General features: G+C 37.3%; 1 protein-coding gene across 5 annotated transcripts in view; it reads left to right on the forward strand.

The window, feature by feature from the left end:
- csmd3b (CUB and Sushi multiple domains 3b) overlaps nucleotides 1-20,937 on the forward strand; it is a 502,030-nt gene that overhangs the window by 52,154 nt on the left and 428,939 nt on the right. For all 5 annotated transcript variants that reach the window (XM_065290793.1, XM_065290794.1, XM_065290799.1 and 2 more), the window contains exon 2: nucleotides 17,242-17,464. In XM_065290793.1, coding sequence (XP_065146865.1) covers nucleotides 17,242-17,464 — 223 coding nt within the window. The remainder of the gene's footprint in view (nucleotides 1-17,241; nucleotides 17,465-20,937) is intronic.

Genomic DNA, 20,937 nt, shown 5'->3' on the forward strand with positions numbered 1-20,937 from the left:
ATCAGACATATGGCTAAAAGCAATCTTTCATGACGATAGTTGCGATAGTTATTAATATTATCATCATCGTTTCACCTTAACATGCACATTTCATGCTTTTCCTCACATAAGAGGGTTTGCAGGTTTTACTTTGCGCTAGAGAGCTTGTAAAGCTGGGACCTGAATGCGCGCGTTTTGGACTCTTGCTCGGACCTGAATGCATTGCGCGCGTCTTGGACTCTTGCTCGGACCTGAATGTGCGCGTCTTGGACTCTTGCATGGACCTGAATGCGTGGGTCATGGACTTATTCTAGCACCTGAACTTGTAATATGCACGGCTCTGACATTTCCTTGCACTAGAAAGGTTGTTAGGAGCACAGAGGGTTAAAACCAGCGAGTTTGTTGTTCCCACTACACGGAATGTAGGAAATTTCAGACTTAACGACACTGATGGATTAATGGCAACAGTTTTAAGAAGGTTGCGGTCATGACGGTGTTGCCCTTGCTTCTTTTTTGTCCACCAATCAAGTGACTTGTCATAAGTAAAATAGTGGGGCAGTAGTTTAATAAATGAGTAAACCACTGCCCCGCCCCCCGATATTATCGTGTATCGGCGATCTCTCGGGCTGACAATAGGATGATCTCAAAATGAGGCATATCGACCAACACTAACACTAATATATATATATATATATATATATATATATATATATATATATATATATTTAATATCATCCATCAAAGCTGAAACTGATTCTGTGATTGGCTGATTATTAAAGGGATAGTTCGGGCAAAAATGATATTAAACCCATGATTTACTCACCCCCATGCTGTCCGAGTTGCATATGTCCATCATTTTTCAGACAAACACATTTTCGGATATTTTATAAAATGTTTTAGATCTTTCAGTTGATTAAATGTAATGTTACGGGGTCCACCCATAGTCCACGACCTTCAAGTCCAAAAAAAGTGCATCCATCCTTCACAAATTAAATCCAAACGGCTCCAGGATGATAAACAAAGGTCTTCTGAGGGTAATCCGTGCGGTGTTGTTGTAGAAATATCCATATTTAAAACTTTATTAACGCAAATAAATACCTTCCGGTAGCGCTGCCATCTTAGTCGCGTCCGCATTCAGGATGAGAGCTTACGCAGCCTACGGAGGTTACTCTGCTGCTGCTCTGTGCCCCCGCCCTCCAAATTTGTCATACGTCACTAAGGAAAGTGCGTACACTACGCTAATACTCTCTCCTGAATGCAGACGTGACTAAGATGGTGGCGCTATAATTCAAATTCACCAGACGAACTGTTTCTCCATTGTTAGGTCAACTCTGAATGGTGCACAACCCTGTAGGAGGTTGAGGCGGACTAGTATAAAAACAACCGTGTGCATTTCACTCTGGCACAAAACACAGCTCTTTTCCCTAACAAAATTCACATGCATGCAATTACATCTAAATTCTCTCAAAATGTGAAAAAGACCATCCCTGCAGGCTCCTAAATGTGTTTTATGCAGGCCATTCTTATCCATCAAGACCTTCATGTTGCTCTCAGTGTTTCTTGTTGCCTTCAAGATCTCTCTCCTCTGAATCATAGGTCTTGCTTTGATGACACTGCTGTCAAATTAGTAAATCATTACAAAGACAGTATGGCCTCGTTCAGTAAGGTCACCATTTCCATGAAATCTGAGTGGCAGCTAGGTACTACACGCCATAAACTTGGGTTGCTGATTGTTCTTGGCAGATACCTGTATACCTTTACCTGAAATCTTTCTTCTGACAGTGTCTGATAAAAACCTTCATGGTTGATGCATTCTGGTAGACCAAACACATATTAAGCAGAGATAAGGCAAAGCAATCAACACATTTAAGAAGTGAATACTTGGTCAGCAGTGCTTTAACCTAGATGTTGAAAACAGGTTAATTTGATTCATCAGTGGATTCTTTGTCTAAACACCTTAATCTATCGATTTACTGTTGATGAAGTTGTATTGGTCAAATCAGTATTTATAGTTTTATGATCATTTTAGCCAATCAAAAGTCTTAAAGAAATAATTTGGACTTGGTTTCAAAATCTAGTGTTCAATCATGTAAATGACTATGACGCCTAAACTCTTAAATCTTAAAAAGCCTGAAATCTCTCCGGTTATTCTCACACATTGTTCTTGGAGCAATTGTTTCAGGTCTGCTGAGAATTGAAAGGAAGAAATGGGAATAAAATATTCCTTTCATCTGACCTTTCCTTTTAGATGACTTTGTCTTTGGGGAGTACAGTTTAATAATTAATTAAAAGGAAAGCCTTGCTTTCTTTAGAAATCCCATTCTATCTGTATTAAAGATTTCTTGCAGGCTAAAGACAGCAAATTTAAGTGTAGATTTTACTCAGTTTTTTATCAATGTGATTTGATTAAGGGTGATTTCATACTTGCTTCTCTGGTCCGAACCCGACTTTAATAGCTCCCCTACCTCCCCCACTGGTCTATTTTCACATCATATTATTTGGTTCCGAACCGCGGTACACTTGCGTCATCAAGCTGCAGTCGTGAACTAATGTTGCTAGGCAGCAGCTATGAACGAGAAAGTGCCAAAATGGACAGAGTTGTTCGCATTCACTTTGTTTTTCATTTGAACTTTTGGTTTTGTTATCAATGAATAAATATAGAAACCCACTTGCATCTGTTTGCTTCAAAAAGGCTTAAATTGTACTAAATGGCTGTCCACCAACGTTTGCGGAGGCAAGCAGAAAATGAACACAAATTATGTTTACACAGGGTTCCCACGGGTCATGGAATTTCTGGAATATCATGGAATTTTAAAGGTCTATTCTAGACTTTAAGGGGCGGTTTCCTGGACAAGGATTAGTCCTAGACTAATATAAATGTGAGAGCTGTCCAAACTAAAAACAACTTGCACTGACATATCTTTGAATCCATCGGTGCCCTTTGTTTTACCTAAAAATGCATACCAGTAATGTTTTAGTAAGGCATGTTTGTTAAAACTAGTTATATTTCCCAATTAAACAAAGGCCTAGTCATAGTTTAAGCTAATCCCTGTCCGGGAAACCACCTCTGAAAGTCAGGGAATTGTATATATTTTTTGTCCAGGTCGTGGAATATCAGGGATTTTTGTTTGTTGCTTTACATTTTAGTTTCTATTTATCAAAATGTAATCCGCTTGTTAACTTGTGACGTATAGGAATACCATTTCTGGGTCCAAGCTTCCGTTGACTACAATCTAATTCATTTCATGCATTTAAGCTAAATTTTTATAAACTCACGGTGTACACTACATTATCCAGGCTGATGCATCCCTGAGAAAGGTCATGGAAATTCAGCTTTTTAGTCAGTGAAAGTCAGGAAAAAAGTTAGGGAAATTAACATTTGACTTAAATTGCGAACCCTTTTACAGCACGTCAGTCCTGTGCCCAAATAGCAATAGACTCAAACACAAACACGGGTGTATGCATCATTAATAGTGGTTCACTTCAGCGATTTAGTTCAATTGCGTTCATATCAGCAGCGAACCGTACCGCAGTCCACATGAAGCGAACCGACCGTCAATTTTAGGCAGACTCAGGTGCGGTTTGCTGGTGTGCACTCGAGCTCATGAAACAGTGTTTACGTCATCCAAATGAACTAGACTCTGCGTCAATCAACCCGGGTGCTCACCAAAAGTGCAAGTGTGAAACACCCGCGAATAATAGGGATTTAAAAAAAGTGTGCAATTCCACAACTATAGTCCTCATTAGATTTGCAAAATTTACAGTGGAAGTACAAACCTGCACTCAACAACTGGACCTGCATGTGCATTCACATTTACTACATGAAAGGTTTGACACTTCTATCAGGGTTCCCATGGGTCCTTGAAATCCTTGAAAGTTTGTGAATCTGTGGGGAAAAATTCAAGGCCCTGGGAATTTTTTGAAAATATACATGCATAGATATAGGTCATTAAAAGTGCTTAAATCTATTTTATCCAAGAGTTTTTTTGAAAAAATATATATAATTTCCTGTGTGGTGTAGGATAATATAATAAAAATTCTAGACTTTTTAAGCACACATGCTAAATTTATTTGCATAGTTGTGTTTGACACATAAAAACGTCTCGGTTGCGTATTTAACTGTTGTTCCCTGAAAAGGGAACGAGACGCTGGGTCTCCCTTGCCATACTTCCTGCATCCCTGTACAGCTGTCTTTGGCAATAGTTCAGATAGTGATATACTTCCTGGCTCCCGTGTCACCCTATGTTTGTCGTTAAGCCTCACCTTTGGTCGAATTTAATATACACATTCAAACGCACTTACCCCTGGAGGCGTCCCCAAAGTGTCAGTGACACAGCGCGAGTTCCCTCGAAAGGGAACTGTAACAATGTATCTTAAAAGGTAACACGATGTAACCTTGCTCTCACTTGAAATGTGTCCCCACATTTAGTTCTTGAATTTGAGGATATTGGACCTGGAAAGTCCTTGAAAGGTCCATTAATTTGAAGTTAACTGAGGTGTTCTATGCAACGATGAAAATGGAGCTGCATAACGATTAATTAGATGATGGAAGACGGAAGCAGTTTTATCCTCATGTTTGTGATCACATTTTGAAAATCTTATAAGATATAAAAAATCTTTTGGTTTGTCCCCTTCATAAGAATGGGCTTAGCTTGAGCTTGGCTCCAATAAAAATGAGCTTGATCTTTTTCTTTCTTTTTAAAGCTAAAGTCTCACCAGGCTACTCAGCTGCATTGTCAGGGGTAAGAAAGATGTGCTGTGGAAATGCTGACCCAGGTGGCGCCATGCTTTGTTGTAAATATGGCGTGGCAGGAGGAAGCACAAGTACTATTCAGAGAGAAGAAGAAGAGGGTGGATGGGTGCCAAAGTTAAAACGGAGCCGAACCTCTGCCAGCAGAACCTAAGCTGGATTAGAGAGGGAGTACATGAGAAGATTTTACCACTTTGCCTCACACCTCAGTCATCGGCAAGCACGTCTGCATAGTGTCAGGATCAACAAACAGCTTGAGGAGAGAGGCATAGAGACAAGCTTTATTGGCAATGTAATAATAGTAAGCAATTAGCAATGTGTGACAACAATAAGCACAAAGTGGTAAACACTTGGAAAAAGATTGCACTTCCTACAGGAACGAGTTACGAATTGATTTCCCATAACTTTTTAAACCAACAAAGGCAAAAATTTCATGTTGTGTAGACTTGGATATATTTTATTAATTTACCTAACATAAAATTAACAGTTTGATTTTTTTTCTTTTCTTTTAATTATATATAAAAAATAAGAATAGCAGTTTATCACATTTTAAAGGACAATTGGTAACATATTTTTTGAAGTTTTGTTCATAGAATGACATGACACTTTAATAATCATGAAGATTTCATGCACATTTATTACAACTGTCATTAAGTGCCATTTGTTCACCCTACACGAGTTTGCACCTTTTCACGTCTTTGCATTGACTTTGTATGTAATCTACTTGCGCAAATAGTTACTTCTGTATACGCCCCTTTACCCTAACCTTTTCTACAGCACGTTGGTTGGAAAAATACATGACCGCATTTAAATTTTCAATTTGTCTTAGTTTTCATTGCACCATTCAGCCATGTTACCATGTATGTAAGAATTACCTTTTTAGTGATTTATTCATTTATAGGTAACTAAATTTAATTACTTCCTAAACAACAACATTTGATTTGCCAAGCTTTGCTGAGGAAAATCAAGAGAAAAATTCTAGTCTTGAATTGAAAAGTTTAGATGCAAAACCCTCAAAAGTGCATCTGACCCTAATAAAGCGGTATTTCTGAATGGCCTGAGGCCGGAATTAAGCAGATTTAAAGTGAAAGTATTTGATGAAAGTATAATACATGCCAGGAGCATTCGGTCAATATCATTATCTAATTTTTTGTTGGCTTTTGCATCTGAGCTCCTCAGTTGTTGTATGATCAAAGTCCTTCTGTGGTCTCTGCTCAGAGACGTCTCCAAGCAATGCTTCATTTAAATGCACGGTCTGCTTCGACCTTTGATACTTTTACCTGCAACTCTGAGGCTAATGGTGCATAATGTCCATCTGGCTGATTCAAGCAAAGAATATATTTAGTTGTAGTAATGACTTAAGCAGATCAATGAATATTAAACAAATGTGAACCGTTTAAATTCCAGTTTTAGTTTTAGAGCTAAGTGGGCAGTTCAAGCCTACAACATGGCAAACTTTTCATAAATTTCTCAATCACTGCCAGTTGATGTTTTTGTGAGTCAAGATTTTGGTGACTTTTTAAGAAGCTTAAATCCTGTGCTGCCCTCCGACATGAATCACCAGGAAACTTTCTAGATCATTTCCTCAAGCCATATACAGTACTGTAGGCTTGCTCTGTATTAAACTTCAGACATGTAATGTAATGCTCATGATGGGAAAAGGAGGTCAGAAGATTAAATGATTCTTAGCATTAAGCAGATGATCACCCTGGCTATGCAAAGACGTAAATCTCCTAAAAACGTAGGATTTGTTTTCTGTACTGTTTTAGATTGAGTCTTTAAGTGTAGGCGTCTAAACTCCACAGATCTAACGCTGATATACGTTTCCTACTGTATGCTTTGTTAATTACACCCTTAAGGGATTGTAGAGAGATAAATAATAAATCTTAATTAGGTGGGCTTTTTTCATTATGGCCATGTCAGTTTGTTTTATAAGCAGCTCTTCGGATGCCGTGCTGTAACACTTAAGCCTGAGAATTAGGTGGTGTAAAATCTCTGTTTTAATCTTGTTACTTAAGTAAGGGTGGGAACTGGACAATCTTTCAGCTCAGTGTTCAATCACGAGGGACTCTGTGCATTTGCCTGCAATAGACAAGATTTATGTCCTTGTGAAGCAAACCTGCTCTCCGTGGCTAAAATTTACTTGTGTTTAACCTGCATTAATCTCAAAGCTAATCTTAGCACAGCTAGTCACGTGTTGTTATGGTTCCCTGGAGACTTAAGTTTCAAGATTTTAGAAAATTTATTTATTGCTTATGTGAGGAAGTAAGGATATAAATACTATGGACTACTCAAACAGTGATTTATACACATTATCAGATGTTTTAAACTGATACTGACGGTTTTACAGACAAGGCTTAAGGTTAGTCCTAGACTATAACACATGTTGGATCTGTCTCGTTTAAAAATAACTTGCACTGACAGATCTAAAGATGTGCAAGTGGCACTGATTTGTCTTAAAGGTACAATTGTTTAAGTATTTTATTAGTCAAAATCATAAATCAATTCATAAAAATGTCCTCACTGGTGTCAAATGACCTCTGCCAATGATTTGACTTTTCTTTGTAAGCTTAGAATTTCTTCTCTTTATTTACATTGAATGGGTAAGTCGAGGAAAGCTTCCACCATATTGAAAAACTATAATAGCAGAGAGGGACAAAAAGCACTAGCCTACCGCAACTCGTTTCCACAATGCATTTTTGTTCAGAAAATGTGAACCAGCTGAAACGGACAAGGAGATCAGTGAGTACATAACGGCTACCGTAGTTGCAGCCCGCATTTGGAAAAGTGAGGCGTTAGAGAGCACTATTCATTTAAATGCAATTTCACCACTAGATGGGGAAAAACCTACTTACTGTCCCTTTAAGATACACACCAGTAACATCTTTTTCTAAGGCGTGTTTTTAAAAGATGCTTGTATGTAGCAAAGCCTTGTCTGTGAAACCGAGGCCCGTATTCTTAAAGCTTCTTAGAATCCTCTCACAGAGCTCCTAATTTAGCATTAAAAACTTCTGTGGAGGAGTTTTGGTTTGAGAGTGATTCAGGACCAATCTGACGCCCTGATTATATTAGGGCATTTGCGTTTTAAAACGGCATTTTAAAATGAAAACGATCCTCGTTTATACTGGCATTTAAAAAAGAATCTTTATCCACACTATACACGACCATAAACGCATGAAACATGACCAATCACGTAACTGGGCATGCGCATAAAAGTGTAAAATAACTCATTACTCTAATAATAGCTTACCTTTGCACATTTATGCAGCCTAGGGGTGTGCGATATTGACAAAAAATCATACCTGGGTCCTTTGCTGGCAACTATAACGGACACTATTTTGAACCTATAAAAATGTGTTTAGGAAAGTCTTATACTGTTCTAGCTCCCCCCTACAACATATTAATATGATTAATAGGTTAATTTTTATTTTATAACTAAACAGAAAGGTCTTTATGATTTAAAAAGAAAGCATTCAAGTGAACAGTACTAAACGAAGCAAAAATTAATTTCAGCAAATGCAAACTTCAATCAAACATGGTAAGAGGTGAAGTATTGCTTTAGCCTACAGAAATTCTTAGTGCATTAATTTTTAAAAGTTTGCGAGGTCCGTGCACGTCCTCCGCTAGCAACACAGAAATAGCTAAAAGCGCAAGCTGCTAAACGAGCATTAAATATTAATGACGTTGAGTTTATTGTTTTTATTAATTTATATTCACAAAACGTATAAACAAAACATCGATTAAAATTAAGAGACAAATTATCTGAAACGAAATTCATTTTATAGTAGAAAACAAAACTTAAATTAAACTCGAAAATAATGTCTGATGCATTACAATTCTCCCTTCATATTGGCCTTTACAATGCCCTATATGGCGTTTAAAATTACAGTCTATCTTTCGTAATAAGCTAACTAAATTTAAACAAAACATAAACACATTACAACAATATTCAAACCCAACAATACTCAAACATAAATATAAAACAGACATTATCTATAAGGATACATGTTAAAACAATCCGATATAGCGTTTATAATAGCTGCTTGGTAGATGTTTACTATTTTTGGCAAAACCTCCGTCGCAAACCTCCATTTACCTGAATAAAATAATTTTTACTTTAAAAAGGATGCGCTGTCACGTTAACATCAGCTGTTCGTTTACATAAGACTCCGTCTACGTTCATTTACACTCAGCGCAACGTCTGAGTTCTCAAACTAAAACAGGGTCTGCAGCGTTTGTGAACGAATCCGTTTATGATGGTCGAAAACGGTGATGTAGTATAGATGAAAGGCTTAAACGTAGCAGAAGTAATGCGTTTTAAAGGATAAACGCATTAATGTAAACATAGCCTGGGGGCAACTCTGAGCAAGGAAAATACAAAAACTTTTATCTTAATAAGGACATAGTCTTTCAAATACTTCTTGTCCAAGAAGGAGCCTCTATCCAGTCCATACTCCTAACAATTTTTGGACCTTAAGACCTTTTTTTAAGGGTTAAGATGAATAACTTCTTTCTTTACAAGGATCTTTTCTTTAATTTTAAGGGGAGACACTGACATTTCTATTATGAATTTTCTTAGAATTTTCTCACTAGGAGCAATCTTTGCGCTAAGATTTTTCATCAATACCTGTCCAGGCCTTAATGTTGTAGTTTAATCTCCCAGTGAGATTGGAGACAGAATACACTTATTTTTAAGATACACCCTCTAAAACAACGTCTAAGGCTGGATTTATGCTACAAACTTTGATGTCCAATTCCGATTTGTTGCCTGTATCTGATTTTTTTTGACGACCCGCCTACATCGTCTTTTAAAAGCGACTTGTATATTTGCATTTACATTAAACACTTAGCAAAACAAATCAAGGTAAACAATGACTTGGAACAGCTTAAACCACCAGGAAGTAAAATATTGCATTTTAATGGACAAAGACAAAATTATTATACAAAATTATAGAGATTTATTTCTGTAACTAGACATAAAACTTCAACATCACTCATTAAAAGTGGAGCCGTTGTCCTCCATTGCGCTGCTAGGAAGAGTCATGTGATTGCGGGAGTTGATGTCATTTGCAACATGATCTCACAAAAATCCGTGAAATAGTCACGCATTATTTTGCTCAGTTTTGCGTGACATTGTCACGTATTTCCACCATATTACGTGCCCCTGACACGACTTGCTTTTCCGTGACAGTTTCACGTATTTGTTACTCAACTGTTTTTCCTATTTTTAAACAATTTTCGCTTCGGTTTGGGGTTAGATTCGCTGTTTGCGTTAGGATGTCACTTAATGTATTGGTTTATAAAAAAAATTTGTATGCTTTTTAAACCATCGTCGCCTGACGTTGGGGTTAGAGTTGGGTTTGGGTAAGGATGTCATTTTATGTAACAGAAGGTTGTTCTAACCCCAAACCGAAGCGACAATTGTAAGAAAATAGGAAAAACAGTTGAGTAACCAATACGTGAAACTGTCACGGAAAAGAAGTCGTGTCAGGGGCACGTAATATGGTGGAAATACGTGACAATGTCACGCAAAACTGAGCAAAATAATGCGTGACTATTTCACGTATTTTGTGAGATCAGGTTGGTCATTTGCCAGTGTTGCATTTTCAATGACTCACACAACACGTCTTAAGATGGGATTAATTGAACATGAATGCATGTATCCGATTCATATATGATTTATTTTCACATGTGAATGAGGCCTAAAACCAATCTATCAGTCTATGTGTTTTTTTTCCCGCTTACACGTTCGTGGGTCATATGCGATCTGTGCCACATTAGGAAAAAAGTCACTTTGAACATGCAATGTAAATGCAGACTAGTGATGCTTCCTAATTAAAAAGTTAATTCAAAAGTTATTTATTTTAGTGGTTATATTTAGCTGCTTATTAATAAAAAAGTGCAATTTTCTCTTTGCTATCCTACATATTTATTTTTGTAGAGGCACACATACATTTTCTTAAGACATTATTTTTAAACCACGAGGGGTCTCATTTATAAAACTGTGCGTAGGATTCTTACTAAAAGTCTACGTACGCACAAAAGGCAAAAAATTGCATACGCCAAAAAATATTAAGACTTATAAAACAAAGCAACGTTCCCTTTATAAATTACAGATCACCTGCAAGTGTGCGTACATGAATCATCCTCAGTTCCCTCCCAGCATCCCCACTCTCCAGTCGAGTTTGTTTTTTATAGATCAAAACCTTTACGTGGGAACTGGCGTACGCAAGATTCCAGCACTGTTTTGTGCGTATGCTTTATAAATGAGGCCCCTGATTACTACTGAAGCCTATTTGTAATGCATTCATATTACAAATGTAACACTAACATTAACACCATATTAACTGTCATTTTAGTAATACAGTAAATCTTACTTTTAAATTGCAGTACTGTATTTCCCCGCCAACCCTTTTTCAGCCTACTTTAACACCCTTTATACTATACATAATGTATGTTAGCATGTTATACTGTAATGTGGCATTTTTATTGCATCATAAACTCATACTGTTGCAGTACCAGTAAATGACACTTCAGACTAAAGTACATTTCTTTGCATATATTTTTCTGGGTTATATTACATTGATTTACTGAAGGTTTCTTATGTAAAGAGGCCGAGTGAAAGCTGTGCTGTAAATAAACCTCACTTCCTGACCTTAAGAGGTGCTTTAGCGACAGATGCTAGAAGTCATGGCTTGTAGCCTCGTTGTTAGAGCTCCCAACTCCCATGCCGGACTGATCGCCTGTTTGAGTCCCGCTCGGGGCAGGTGCAAGTAGGACTAGTTACAGTGGTGCCGTGACCCGGATTGAAGTAAGGTTTATGGGGCTGAGTGCAAGAGGTCCTTTAGCGACAGACGCTAGAAGTCATGGCCTTTAGCCTCTTGTTAGAGCGCCCGACTCCCATGCCAAACCGATTGCCTGTTCGAGTCCCACTCGGAGCAGGTGCGAGTAGGATGTGCCTCAGTAAAGTATATGCACACAGTACTGTATAGAGGCTACAGCTATTTTAAAGATTTAATATCTAAATTGTAAATGCATGTGAAATTATATGTATACATAATGTGTGTCTGATTGAGTGCTTCTCTCTCACACCCCTTGGTGACCACATTGGTGCTAATTTCTCATGGCAGCTTATAGTGCAATTAGAGCCTGAAGGGTCTCCACCCTTCACAGTGAATCAGTGACGGGCCACTGAACCATCAGCAGCGGCAGGAAGCAGATCACACTCTGGCCTAAGGTTATGAAAGGAGATAATAAATAGATTTGACAAAAAAGTAAACCTCAGAATTACTTTTAAGTTTGCATTAAGGAATTTTTTTTTTGAAAACCAGATGTGAGATTTTCAGTCAAAAGTTAATATAGAACATTTCACAAAATGGATTTATTAACAATATATTGAACAATTTGTTTAATTTTTTGTTATATCCTAAACCCTGTTTGTTTAAAATTGTAATTGTTACTGTATATCCAAAACCCCTGGTGATAGAGCCCTGAAATTCTTCATGGACAGAGATTCATGGACAGAGACAGGCAAGATTTTTCAGATGTGAGAAAATTGCTCGGGCTGAATTCACGGCATTGGCTAGTGATTTTGAATGCTGGATAAATGTGTTTCATAGCTGCCACATTTCCACAAATACACCAAATGATCGTCTCGGCTCAGTGATTAGATCTGGACAAACTTTGCCTTCCAAGCTGATGTTATCGGCTGAGGTTTTGTGTCGTAATACCTGATGTAACTGCGTTGCTTGATTCATTAGTCATCAGATTGGATTCAGGGAATTGGGTTGCATAAGCCGTTCCTGCGTTGAATTCACAGGTGCGAGAGGGAAAAACGGTAGTTCAGTTGAGACCCACCCAGATCAATTCTGCTCACAATGTGGCATACGAATCTCAAAGGGGTATTAACTAGGGGTGTCACGATTCTTCAAATCCTCGATTCAATTACATTTTCGATTCTAAGGCCACGATTTAATTCGATTCTTGATTTTTAAATTATTAATTTTTTTTGAAAGACAAAATTATATGCCTTTATTATTATTATTATTATAGTTTCACATTAACATGCCCATTGCGTGCTTTTCCTCGCATGGGGGTTTGTGGGCTTTACTTTACCCAAGAGAGCTTGTAAGTAGAGAGAGGATTCCTTCTTGCACGCAGATAGACTTAATGTACGCGTCTTGGACTCCTCACATCTGAAATAAAACCGGTGCGTCATAAGCAGCTGCGCTTCTCTCTGTCTCACTTGCACACGCTCTCGCATCTGTCCAAAGTCTAAACATAAACTAAAGTAGTAATCTTTACGTATTTGTTCAGTTTTATTCGTTTTATGCAGACTAAGTCAAACTATCCCTTTTGTTTGAAATATAACCCGCTGCATCTTGGCGGTTCTCTCACGCACGTGCAGAGAGCTGGGCTCTGTCCGAAGGCAGATCACTAGGTAGGTAGTAATTAGGGATGCTCCGATCGATCGACCGCCGATCGGTATCGGCCGATAATGGCATTAAATGACTCGATCGGTGCTCGCTAAATCTGCCGATCTCATAAACCGATCTTTCTGTTTACTCATCAAAAGGATCCGGAATGTGGTTGCAATTAAAGACATTTTTTACGTAGGCGGTGGCTGAACGCAGTCAAGCAGCTGTGAGGAAAATAAAAGTTTAAACGCTCAAAACGTTAAGACGCATGCAAATAAGAAACTTTTGGCATGAGGATGCAATTGTCCGTGATAGATATGTGTTGTATACGCTGTTTGATGGGGATGTGAAGACGCCTCGCGCTGTTTACCGAAGCGCGTCCTCATACGCATATCTCTGTAAAGGCAAAGAGAGACATACAAATCTGCACGCTGCACATGAGCAACAGGTTGTAAAAATGCTTATGATGCTTTACAACCTGTTGCTCATGTGCAGCGTGCAGATTTGTATGTCTCTCTTTGCCTTTACAGAGAGGCAACATCCGTGGTATTATTTTATTTAGAAAGATTGTAACAGTTAGTCATCAAAGAGCTTGCATATCAGCTTTAAAAAAAAAAATCGGTATCGGAATCGGTATCGGCCGATCACAAAGATTACAAATCGGTGATCGGTATCGGCTGCAAAAATCCTGATCGGAGCATCCCTAGTAGTAATCCTGTTTATGCATTACAAGGAGTTGTAGCAATACATCCCTCGTATTTAAAATATAAATCGCGTTCCGCTGGATCTATGTTTTTAAAGGCCCCTCTGAGAGGCTTATTTTCCCTGCTTGACAAGCCGACCGGGCGTGGCAGCATTGACGATCCCATTTTTTAATTCGAAGTTCGTTAGTGACTTAATTTCGACTTAAAATCGTGACACCCTTAGTATTAACACACTTCCATGTACAACGCCATATGCACAGATGTCTGCTGTGGGACCAGAGCTGTAAACCAAGGATTTACTTCTAAGTAACAGTTACCATCTTTGTGATTTTAAAATAGATTTTGACTCCACTTTAAACTAGAGGTCGACCGATTTATCAGCCGGGCCGATTAATTGGCCGATTTTTGGCATATTTAAAAAAATCGGCTTTGGCCGATTTTGCTGCAAAATTAGGCCGATTAATAGGCAGGCGCATCTGCGGGCACCTAAGCGTTGTTGTAGAACTCGTGACGCTGCCTCTTGCTGCAAGCAGATCGCTCCTGTGTGTGTGCAGCCGTGCCTTGTTCACAAACAGCTTTAGTAAACGATGGCGGGATCGTGCAAATTAAGCAGCCAGTACAACAGCGCGACAGGCTTATGTCTCGCGGTGCACTGTCCGTGCAAAGATTAGGCTCATTTCATGTGATTAATGAGTGATGATGATCTTTGTTTGCTTATGCTTTCTGTCTTTAAACTGTCTCCCTGCTTTTATTACTCAAAACAAAACTGACTCGATGGTGAAAGGTCGGAAGACCAAATCATATCCACCGAGGAAATGTTTTTCGTGTTGCTACAGTAACACTTTGTTTACAGTTTTGCGCTGCTCAGCCTGGATTAGAACACAATGCGTCCGATTCGCGAACTGACTCCTTTGAACGGATTCGTTTGAATGAACGGTTGTAACAACAGATCTGTCCCAACACTAAACTCACAAGACGTCACTGTCAGCACAATCAGTCACTTATAGCGCCTCAGAAATGAGAATGTAAATGTGTTTAGAAAGATTTGCCCTAAATAACAACTAAGTCAACTAGTCTCAACTAAAAAACATAGACATTTACTATGTTAACTTTATCATGAATAAATAATTTATCAGGTCTACCAGATAAGGATTTTATCCTACAAAGCAATAAAAGCCATGATAAAAAACTGATCAAAGATGATGACAGCAGAGTGTCAGGTAATATCTCAAGAGTTTGGTTCCAAAATGCAATAAACGCCATTTAAAAAAAAATGAGTTACTGACAGATTCAGTATTATATCAGGTCAGTATTAAAAAGTAAATTCTTAATTTTACGCAAAATCCAATATTCGGCGTGTTATTCTGTCATCTTTTTTCCCTTTTTTCCCAAAACGCAATAAACGCCACTCCTCCTTTTTTACAGAACGCAATAAATCCGTTCCAGAAATTGAGAGCACGGAGTCCTAGTTTTCCTTATCTACTTTGTACTTCGTGATCAAAAACAAACAAAAACAAATAATACTTTAATAGCATTGATAAACCTGTGATGGTTTTCTGTGACGGGAAAGAAAAATAAGTCATCAACATCAAATAATTTACGCAAGTTGCACTCGGGAGACGATCGCTTGTTTGCCCGGGCCGACAGCATCAAGTTTCTGTCATGTTCTGAACACACTGACCCCAGGGGATCTTATGAAAAACTTTCCATAATTTTTCTCAAAGTCAACGAAAATCGAGCAGGACCAAAACATTTTACAGCTGATCGCTGTGAAAAACGTTAAGCGACGACGTGTTCTTAATATGACAAAGTAAGTGTTTTGATTAATGACATTAATGTTTATTTTTTAATCAGTGTGTACAACTAGTCAACTAAATGAATATAACATGGCAAAGATGAATGCACATTTATATAGGCTATTGATTCAATAGATTTATAGCATTTTGAATAAAAACTGGTCATGGATTTATTGCATTTTGTGGAAAAAATTATCCGTTTTTATAATAAATCTTTGAAAATCAAGTTTTGGATTAGAATTTTTTATGTTTTTATAACCTAAAGATGCTATGTGAAAGTTTGTAACAGAAAATAGTGGTTTTCATCTTGACACTTTCTTGGTATAGAAGTTTTTACCAAAATTTGTCAAAATGGATTTATTGCGTTTTGGAACCAAACTCTTCATCTGTTTCTGATAAATGCATGGGGCAGAGTAGGTTGTAAAACTCTTCAGAAAGACCAGTCATAATTTTTTTTAATACTTTGACTTAAATATTGACATTTTTCCTTTTTTAAATATCTGCTAATGATGAGAACATTTTGATTATTATTTACATACAGTATAGAAAATCGGCCAAACATATCGCCCATTGGCTGCCCTGATTTCTAAATATCGGCATCGGCCAGAGAAAAAGCCATATCGGTCGACCTCTACTTTAAACCGTTCGTTCCCCTTATTTCTTGCATGATTTTTTTAATGAAGTAATGTAATTGAATGCAGTGCGGATAGGAAAAACACCTTGGTGCATAATATGTAATTTCCATTGTGCTCATCACAGTAGCTTCTAAATTGAAGATTTCTTTAATTATGCAAACAAGCTTTCCATTACTCGATATGTTATTGAATTCCTCTGAAAGCTTGTAAGACTGAACCTGTTCGAACCAAGCCACTGTTTCACAATGGCCAATTAAAATGCCACAAATGTTCAATGTACATCAGACTGTGCTGACTGTCAGGTCAACGCTAAATCTTTAAAATCTCTTATCAACTCTAACTGCACTTGGAAAGCCGGAAAACGTTTTTGCTATCACAGATATGATTGAAGGTCTGTGGGAACTCAAATCTCTTAGATAGCATTGTCCCATTTGATTTAAGTTCAGACCAGCGTGAATTGCCATAGATTTTTTTCTAACAGTTTTGTCATGCTGAGTCTGATTGTAGCCACCTGCCGAGTCTCTGTGTTAGACGTGATGGCTGTCTTTATGTTGCCATTGGCATTTTAGTGTTCATGAACAGGTCTTTATGGAGCTTATGGAATTTATTATGACATCTATTGTCGTGTAATTTTTTAAGGGGAAATGAATTGCATTGCTCTGGATGCTGTAATTTGCTCAATGGGTCTCATTGACTATTAATGCAAGTGCAAGTGTTCTTATTTATGTAAGCAGAAAAAAATCCTGCTGTATTCACAACAGGTGCATGTGCACATAGTACATTTCTTAGCCTTGTTTTAATCTTCCTACTAATAAATCTTCTTACCACATTTCATGTTTTTAATGTTTTACACATACATGTATGCAAATTGCAAACGTATTGATAAATCTTGATTTTTGCATGGTAATGTTCATTGACCGTCATGAATGAATTGAACATGGCTTTCTCTTTCTTCCCCAGGTTTCATATATACTTGTGGTGGAACGTTAAAAGGGAGAAATGGGACCATTGAAAGTCCTGGTTTTCCATATGGATATCAGAACGGGGCAAACTGTACATGGGTTATTGTAGCAGAGGAGGGCAACCGAATTCAAATAGTCTTTCAGTCATTCGCGGTGGAGGAGGACTATGACTTTTTATCACTCTATGATGGACACCCTCACCCAGCTAACTTTAGGACGAGGTGAGTGCTGGTTATAATGTATATATAAAAAAATGCTCATATATTTAAATGAACTGTATACATGTTTACATAAAGCATTATTACAAAGCATGACTGTCAGAAGAGAGTTTCGAGAATAAAATAAAAAGAATTGAGCCACCAGCTTTTACACGTACAGACAAACGCATCAGATTATGGAAAGATACATACAGTATGAAAAAAGTGTATTGTGTGGTCTGCCTATAGGCTTCTTGACTATGATGCCAGGTGAAAGAACAGCCAAGAAATCTCCCTCAATAATTACACACAATAACATTAAGCACTTTTTTACAACATTAAGCTTGGTCATTGTTTGAAGCAGTCACTTTGTTCTTTAAAATTCAATCGTATAAAATGATTTACTATCATGTCTCAGTTACTGCACACCTAAGGCTTTAGCATCAAATTGTCCACAAGAGAAAAACAATGCAAGCAATTATTTACTAAAACCTTTTTACAACTTTTGTTAAAGCTAATTGCCAGAAGTACAAAAATAGAAACATTCATAGAAACTTTATAGAAACATGTCTCCACATAGAAAACCATAGTTCATCCTGTAGCTGTAATATTAATGTTGCATACTTAGGGAGTTGCTTACATTTCTTTGTGGATTAGCACATTGATATACTGGGAGATTTTACCCTTTAGCAACTGCTCCCAACCAAATTAGTGCTGGGCAAAGATTAATCGCATTATATTTTTTATATTATTATGTATATTTAAACACACACACACACACACACACACACACACACACATGTAAATGCTTTTTTAAATACATAAATGAATGTGTGTGTATTTATATGTATATTATGCTAAAACCACTTTTATTTTGTATGCGATTAATCGCTATTAATCTTTGGCCAGCATATGATAAGACTGAGCATTCCTATTACTATCAGTAGTGGGTAATGCTACAATCAATATGGCCTCTTTAGTGACTGAAGTCCTGCCTTCCTGTTCAAAGAACCAATCATCAGTCGATAAAGATGATTATCTAGGGGGGACTCTATAGACGGTTTTATCGGAGGAACGTGTGTTCTCCCAGTTAGCCTGAACTGAAGTGATCTTGGTCTGAAGTGATTGGCCTGGCTAATGGCTAAACTGATCTCTAAAACTACCCTGTTGAAAATTAAAAGTTTGGGTTTGTTAAATACGAGAGGAGATGACGAGTATGGATCACTGTGCGAAGAGAGATTTGACAACCAGTTAAGAATTCAAGGATCTGTAGCTAACATTGAATACAATCATTTTACAAAGTAACATTAGCTCAGCTTAATAGTTGATTTGCATCATACTGTATATGATCAGGGCTTGACATTAACTTTTTTGCTCACTAGCCACAGTGGCCAGTGGTTTTCCAAAGTTACTAGCCACTCAGCATTTTCGCTGGCCACAATTCTGTTGTTGAAAAAATACATTTTATATGATTAAAAATGACTTTGGCATGCTACAATTTCTTTTTAAAGATTGACACCCAAATTAAGACTACATACGTATATTAGCTGGTACGTATATACCTGCTATTATTACAGATCTGCCACTGGGGTCTTAAACTTTTTTTTTAATCTTAAAACTTTTTTCTTAAACACTTAATTAAAAAACAAATTACTTACCCCCATTGGCATATTTTTGGCGTGTTTTTGGCACAAATTTACCTAAATTTTATATTTTTTATTTAAAAAATAGACTTGCTTCTTAGGTCATTTTGCTCATCAAGAAAATACATCTTGATTTAAGAATGTTTATATATTTATACTAAAAGCAAGACAAAAATACTAAATAAGAAAGTCATTTTTTTTGCAGTGCAGTAAGACATAAATAGAGTAGCTTCTAGTGAATATAATAAAAGCAGTTGCAGTTGGATAAGGATTAACTGAAAAGATGAACACACACAAAAATAACTAGACAAACACTTGAAATGTATTAACTACAGCAGTAAACACTGCTCAGTAAGAACATGAACATGAATTTTATTGTCAACTTGTTAATGCAGATTGTATTTCATAAGCTTGATTATGGTTTCTGTTAAAAGTGATTTAAGACTTCATTTAAGGCGCTAATGTACTGACAAATGTCGAGAGGGCATGTGGGGTAAAAGTACAAAAGCGCATTATGATGTGCGAGCGGGTATCCTTCTCCTTAAGGGTTTCATTTGACATTGTACAAAACTGGACGCGCACTTTCATCTGCGCAGATCTCTATGAATTTCTCTGTGCACACATTAAATGTCTTTAATGCATATCTTTCCTCTTGTGCAAAGTGTGTGTGTATACACTCAGACTGTGTCCCGTGAGTTTGCAAATCTATCAGCGCTGGAGCTCTTCATGGTCTCCTTGAATTTGGTGCATGGAGTGCTCATGGGAATTGTAGTTTCGTAGATTCGCACCACGCACTGTTTATTATTTCACTTGGCTTTAAAGAAAACTACAATTAAAAAGTATATTCAACCATGGCTTGTGGGAGTGGCTGTCTTACTCGCCACAGGTTAAATAAATCTATCCGCATTTGGCTGGTTGGCTGATGTTAATGTCAAGCCCTGTATATGATATATGTATATGATATACTGTAAAAGGACTCAAAGTCCTAGCCGAAGTCTCCGGGAAGTTGCGTTTAGTCCACAAAAGTTGTTTGTATATGTTATTGCTGCTTAAACCATCTATACAGAGTCATGTAATGTGCTTGCCAACATGTGCATATGCGCAGTAGCTAAAACTGCCTTGAAAAAAATTGTTTTTAGGAGTTTGAGCTTAAACTGTTGATACTATTGATGTCAGGTTTAATTATTGGTCAGAAATATGCTGCTTAATTGTGGTTTTAGCACACAATCTGTCTTTCCTTATTCAAGTACATAGGACTATAGTCTTGCATGACTGAAATAACTGCCCAGAGGTGTTGCAAAGATGGCTGCCTAGTTACTAAGGAACAGACATGATAAGAAAAAGTAATGTTATTATGGACATAAAACTAAAGTTTTATGAAGTAAATGTGTTTTATGTAACTCAACTGGTAGAGCATCGTACAAGCAGCACCAAGGTCATGGGTTCGACACCCGGATAATACACATACTCATAAAAAATGTATAGCTTGTTTTATATAGTCACTTTGTATAACACATATGTTAAAAATTTAAATTTAAACAACGTAAGCACCCACCCGCTCAGCCTACACAAAGCATACAGATTTTATAAATCACATTCACTGGTTTACTTTAAATATTAATGCAGCATGACCAATGCAGTAACTTGCAATGACTCCTACTGTAGTATTAAAGTCCCATACAGATGTGTTTATTCATATTTATGATCTAGGCAGAGAAACACAGTCTGTTGTAAGTCATTTTCCTTAGCTGTTGACATTAAAAAGACATGCAGCTCTTTATATTTAAATCTTTATATTTGTAAGCATTAGAGATACATGTGCATTTGTTTATATGCATGGATTTATGCATTTGG

The sequence above is a fragment of the Paramisgurnus dabryanus genome, chromosome 19 (assembly GCF_030506205.2).
Source record: "Paramisgurnus dabryanus chromosome 19, PD_genome_1.1, whole genome shotgun sequence".
Lineage (NCBI taxonomy): Eukaryota > Metazoa > Chordata > Actinopteri > Cypriniformes > Cobitidae > Paramisgurnus > Paramisgurnus dabryanus.